Source organism: Arachis stenosperma, chromosome 9, assembly GCF_014773155.1.
Source record: "Arachis stenosperma cultivar V10309 chromosome 9, arast.V10309.gnm1.PFL2, whole genome shotgun sequence".
Lineage (NCBI taxonomy): Eukaryota > Viridiplantae > Streptophyta > Magnoliopsida > Fabales > Fabaceae > Arachis > Arachis stenosperma.
Genome location: NC_080385.1, coordinates 155,095,946 through 155,101,370, shown reverse-complemented (window position 1 = coordinate 155,101,370; position 5,425 = coordinate 155,095,946). Strand labels below are relative to the sequence as shown.

General features: G+C 30.8%; 1 protein-coding gene across 1 annotated transcript; it reads right to left on the bottom strand.

Annotated features, from left to right (window-relative positions):
• Positions 1-742: 742 nt before the first annotated feature.
• On the bottom strand, positions 743-3,667 carry LOC130948206 (cysteine-rich receptor-like protein kinase 25). Its single transcript, XM_057876920.1, has 7 exons — positions 2,895-3,667; positions 2,707-2,826; positions 2,328-2,458; positions 2,031-2,241; positions 1,676-1,913; positions 1,423-1,576; positions 743-1,310 (listed from the first exon to the last, which is right to left on the bottom strand). The coding sequence occupies exons 1-7, from the start codon at positions 3,652-3,654 to the stop codon at positions 972-974; spliced, it is 1,953 nt and encodes a 650-aa protein (XP_057732903.1). The 5' UTR covers positions 3,655-3,667; the 3' UTR covers positions 743-971.
• Between the last annotated feature and the right edge of the window lie 1,758 nt (positions 3,668-5,425).

The following is a 5,425-nucleotide window of genomic DNA, read 5'->3' as shown; positions in this document are numbered from 1 at the left end:
AATTACTATATATATTATTTAAATTTTTAATAAAATTTTTAATATAATTTTATGTATTATTCCGTACAAGGTACGGGAATATACACTAATAATAATAAAAAAAAATAATTAAAAGCAAGAAGCAAAAAAATGTAAGAAGTGAAAGAAGAATAATGAATTATGGGTGAATTAAATGGTAAAAACTAAAATATAGAATGTTAATATACAGAGCCTATATATAATATGATTATAACATTTTTTTCTTTTAAATATTTTTATATCATGAGACTTACCATATGTGTTATATTGGAACTTCTATTTTTACATTTTTTATATTCTCTATACATCTTTATTCTGTATCAGAATAAATCCTAAATCAAATATGTAAAAATGAAATAATACTAACAAAGTGCCTTCCAAAATCAAAGATTGTGTGCCTAGTTTAAGTCCTGCACGATTCAGGACAAATGTAATAGAAACTAAAATTTTCACCAATATAAGGAATTAAATAGATAAGAAACGTTTGAAAGAGAGTAAAATAACCACACCATGCATATTATATACATCCACTAATGATGCTCATAATTTATGTTCACGTCTTAAATATTGATAAAATTCTATTCAAATCTATAGAGTTGAGTGGTGAAACGATGGAGCAAGTACCATATGAGAAGGAGACTCTGAAAGGAGAGAAAAAAAATAGTTGAGAAATAAAAAGTTTCATTACCTTTATTATTACTATTATCCATATACATCATAAACTTAATAAATATACTTTATTTAACGATCTATATACACTAGAGTTCCTCGGGAGTACTTAAAAAGTACCTAATTAATAAGATAAAATACTATTTAATATATAATCTTAATTACAGATATATTAATTACAAAGGTGACCTATGGTCTAATTGCTTGAGCTCTAAGGCAGTGTATTCTGATTGAAACATGATCAGTGATGGATGACATATGACACTACCACCATGTCCATAATTCTAGCGAGCATATAGCTTAGTAATGGTAAACTCTTGAACTGATATACCTGTTGATTCATTTGTTCCCTTTAAAATATACTCATCTGACTGTTTATCTGCAATTCGAGGGCTTTTGGCTCTATTTCCCGCAAAAAACGCAGGTTCCATTGGTACTGGAAGACTCAGAGATGAGCTATTAAGCATCAATACAATGGAAGCCATGGTTGGTCTCTCAACTAAATTCTCTTGAACACACAGCAAACCAATGTGAATGCATCTCAATATTTCATTTTCTGCATTGTTACTTAGTGATGGATCTATAATATTCGCAGCTCTGCCCTCCATCCAACTTCTCCATGCCTGCAATAATATAATTTCTTCATGAATGTCTAGGAACACATAATCTTTTAAATTGTACTCTACTTTTGACAAAAATGAAGATGTCATGTAATAGTGAAAAATATAAACTTACAAAGGTCAAGGGTAACTCCTCTAAAGTATCTCCATGGCGTGTGCAATTGTGTTTTTGGCCGCTCACGATTTCAAGAACTAGGACGCCAAAACTAAACACATCTGACTTTACTGAAAATTGTCCGTACATAGCGTATTCGGGCGCCATATATCCACTACATAAAAATATTTCAAACATAAATGTTAACTTCTTTGTTTTAATTGCTAAGGCTAATGATATGAAAAAAAAAACTTGAGTGTATTCTAATACTTACTATGTACCAACAATTTTACTGGTCTTTCCTTGATTTTGGTCCACAATAAATAACCGTGCCAATCCAAAATCTGATAGTTTAGCATTCATCTCTTCGTCTAAGAGAATATTGCTTGGTTTTAAGTCTCTGTGTATAATACGTGTCTTACAATCCTCGTGAAGATAAAGCAGGGCTCGTGCAACACCTTCAATGATTTTGAATCTATTTATCCAATCCAATTGTCTGCGCTTGGTTGGATCTACATAAACACCAAAGACCATAGTCGATCGTGAGCTTAGCTTTATGTTTGTAGTTTAATATTTATATAGTTGTATTGAAATAAAATTGATGAGTAATAGTCTAATCAGGAACCTACCAAATAGGAAGTAATCAAGGCTTTTATTGGGAACAAATTCATAGATAAGTAACCTTTCACTTCCTTTCAAGCAAAAACCAAGAAGCTTAACCAAATTTTGGTGTTGAAGCTCAGCTAATAACTGCACTTCATTCCTGAATTCCATCTCTCCTTGGCCTGAGTCCTTCGATAACCTCTTCACAGCAATCATTTGTCCATTGAAAAGCTTTCCCTGAGAATATATCATACTATGTTTTGACCAAATAAAAAATAAAATAAAAAAATGATATCTATTGGAGTGAAATAGCGGTATTTTACCTTATAAACAGATCCAAATCCACCTTCTCCCAGTTTATTAGAATATGAGAAATCCTCTGTAGCAACTCGTATGGTATCAAAGGTGAACTGTAATGATTCATCAGCTATGATTTCTTCATCCCAATCATCAGCTTCACAGTTGAAACAAGGATAGTGAGTTACACTTACATCTCTTAAAGGTAGAACTAGAATAGAAAGACTATTGAATTCCCCTGTTTTTTCTTTTCTTCCCGTACAACAAATAATGATTGAGTAATTAATGCATGGAATCATTCTAAGATTTGATGGAAACAATTCGGTTGACACAGTGTTGCCACTTCAAATTTTAGGAGCATATGCATCACAAAATTAAGTAAAGAAGTCAACACTCAACACTTACTTTGAAAATTCTTTCTTGAATAGACGTACATAGAACTGAGCACCAAAATAGCAGCAACAACAACAGCAACAACAACAACAACTATGATGACCGTGGTTCGTGATGTATTGCTACCTTTTTCTGCACATATCAGCTTCCTTGGTTAACAGAGAAGAAATAGGGAAACAAACATGATGAGGTTTCTTTACCTGGAGCGTTTGACGGTGAGGATGCATCAATGGTAGGCGTCAAGAAAGGATAGATTTCATATCTAATGTTGCAACTGGGTTTGATAACCCTGGCACCTCTCCTACCATTACAGCAAGCTTGAATTTCCGAAAATGCCCCAGACAGGCAATAGTCGCACTGTTGCAGAGACAAATCAGGTGTGCACTGTGCAAGGCCAAATATGTCCTTGAAGCTCTGAATTCCAGAAGTCACGTTTTGGAAGGCATACTTACGACGATAGTCACCTCCAGAAGCTTTGATTATGAGATTGTCCATCAAGGTGTTGAGTGATTTGTTGAACTGATTGAACTCTTTGGAAGAAATGAAATAGGGATTCCACAAAGAGAATTGTGGATGATCCGCAACTCTTCCGAGCATGTAAAGGTTGGAGTACCGAAGCATGCAGTATTCGTACCAACCAACGGCTTGGTGGTTGGGACATATCTGAGTGAGAAGGAGTCTGGAATCATTGAGGCAGCTTCGGCAATCGTTGAGGTTGACGTCTCCTCTGCACATGCCAATAGCGTAAGCTGTGTCAGTGTTGTGACCGAAGAAGGAAGTGTAGAAGCCGTAGTCGATTTGTGTGTTGGAAGTGAGGTTGGTTAAGAGGATGTTTAGGTTGTTGAGATAGGTGGTGCTGGCTGGGTTGTTGGCGGTGATGCAACTGTAGTTCAAAAAACTTGGCACTGCAGAGGCCACCGTGAAGAGGAGGAGGAGGAAACTGAGAGAAGGTGTGATCATTATGTTGCGTTGGGGAATGTTTGGGATTGGGAGTGAGAGTAAGATACATGGTGGATTCGGATACAAAGTTTGTATTGTATATAGAAATTGCGTTAGTGAATCTGGACTACTTTCTGCTTGCTCTTTTTCATAGTCAAACATTCTTGTTTCTTCCTTTCTTTCTCTTTAATGACGTCATTTGATATTTTTATCTGATTTTAAATGTGTAAAATTGGATTCAATTACCAATAAGTTAGAATTTAAATAACATATTTTTTTCGTATTCAGGTAAAAAATTACACATTCGAATCTTTTTATTTTTGATTAAAAAATAAACTTGGATTCAGTTACCTTGAAATCATTAGTCATTTAAAATGCTATGCGGGTGACTAAGTTTAAAAAGCTTTAATTTTGACATCTTATTAGTTTTTATATGCACTATACATGTCTATATGAATTAATAGGGTAAAGCACTTAACAGATAGAATAACATTTAATATTAGATGAATGTTCCAAAATCAAACACCTTACATGTAGGTCTAAGTTCAATGTTCATTACTCTTTGTAAATTTAAACTATTAAATTTGATTTATCACATTTTATATGAATAGAATGAAATAAATTCGATTTATTATTATTTTTAACTAAAATAATTTTTTCATCCATTTCATGCCATGCAATCTTAATTTTTTATTATAATCTGAAACTCAACGAAATTCATAAAAAGTTTAATAATATAAAAATACTCAATAGATCTTTATCATTAAATTTTATTTCTTTTCATATTTTATTTCTTAATTGTATTTCTGTAGTACACAAAAACTAAAAAATTCTTCTCACCAGTCATTATAAATACCACTCTAATAAAGATTTAGTGTTATGTTCATATTTATATACCTTAGAGTTAGACTCGTACTCTAAATCAAATTAACTTAAATCGATTTGTGTTGGCTCATTATATTAAGTAAATTGAATCTATTATGCTCGATTTACTTAGTTTTAATGTTGTATAGTAAATCAAAATAATTGGCTTTGAATAACCTTCTAAATATCGTCCAATTATAAATTGAATTTGTTTCATTTAATTTATTATTAATACATGTAAATTGAATCTACTTCATTCGATTTATATAAAAAAATTTTAAATCAAACTTTATAACTCAATCCAACTTAATATAACATTGAATAACATTCTATTTGTTCAAGAACTTTACCCTGAATTAATAACCTTAATATACTAGTGCACACACATGTTGAAAAGTGTTTTTTAAGTATTGGTTATATACTGATAAAAAATAAATGGTTAGCTTCTACAGATATTTCTTAAATCCAAATTTTACTGAAATTAATTGCAGAAAAAAATGACCGACTCCATTGTTCCTACATTTTAATGTTGTTAGTTATTACGTCTAAAATTTTACTGGCAAAGATTACAGAAAAATAATAAGAAAGATTAATAAGTAAATAATTAATATTCGAAACATAATTAAATGATTTAATTTGTACGCATTATAAATATGAGAAAAATGTTTATTGATATATCTTTTTACAAATTAAATATATAAAAAAATAATAAATATAAGGTTTGTTAAAATAGTAAATATTTCATATATTAAATTTTTAGTTAAAAAATTTTGAATACAAGGCTTATTAATTAATAGTATTTTTATAAATTATATGTGTGTGAATTTCTCTTATATTTCCGCTGCATATACAGTAGAAATAGATATGGTAGATAAAAATATTTTACACAAATATCTATTTATATAAGCTTTATTAGTATTTAAATGGT

What these genes read in the sequence shown, in the direction of transcription:
- LOC130948206 (XM_057876920.1), bottom strand. Translation starts at nt 3,654, where the DNA reads ATGATCACACCTTCTCTCAGTTTCCTCCTCCTCCTCTTCACGGTGGCC. An exon ending in CTCACCGTCAAACGCTCCAG is followed by an intron (nt 2,827 to 2,894) that starts GTAAAGAAACCT and finishes TGATATGTGCAG; the next exon opens with AAAAAGGTAGCAATACATCA. An exon ending in GATTTGGATCTGTTTATAAG is followed by an intron (nt 2,242 to 2,327) that starts GTAAAATACCGC and finishes ATATATTCTCAG; the next exon opens with GGAAAGCTTTTCAATGGACA.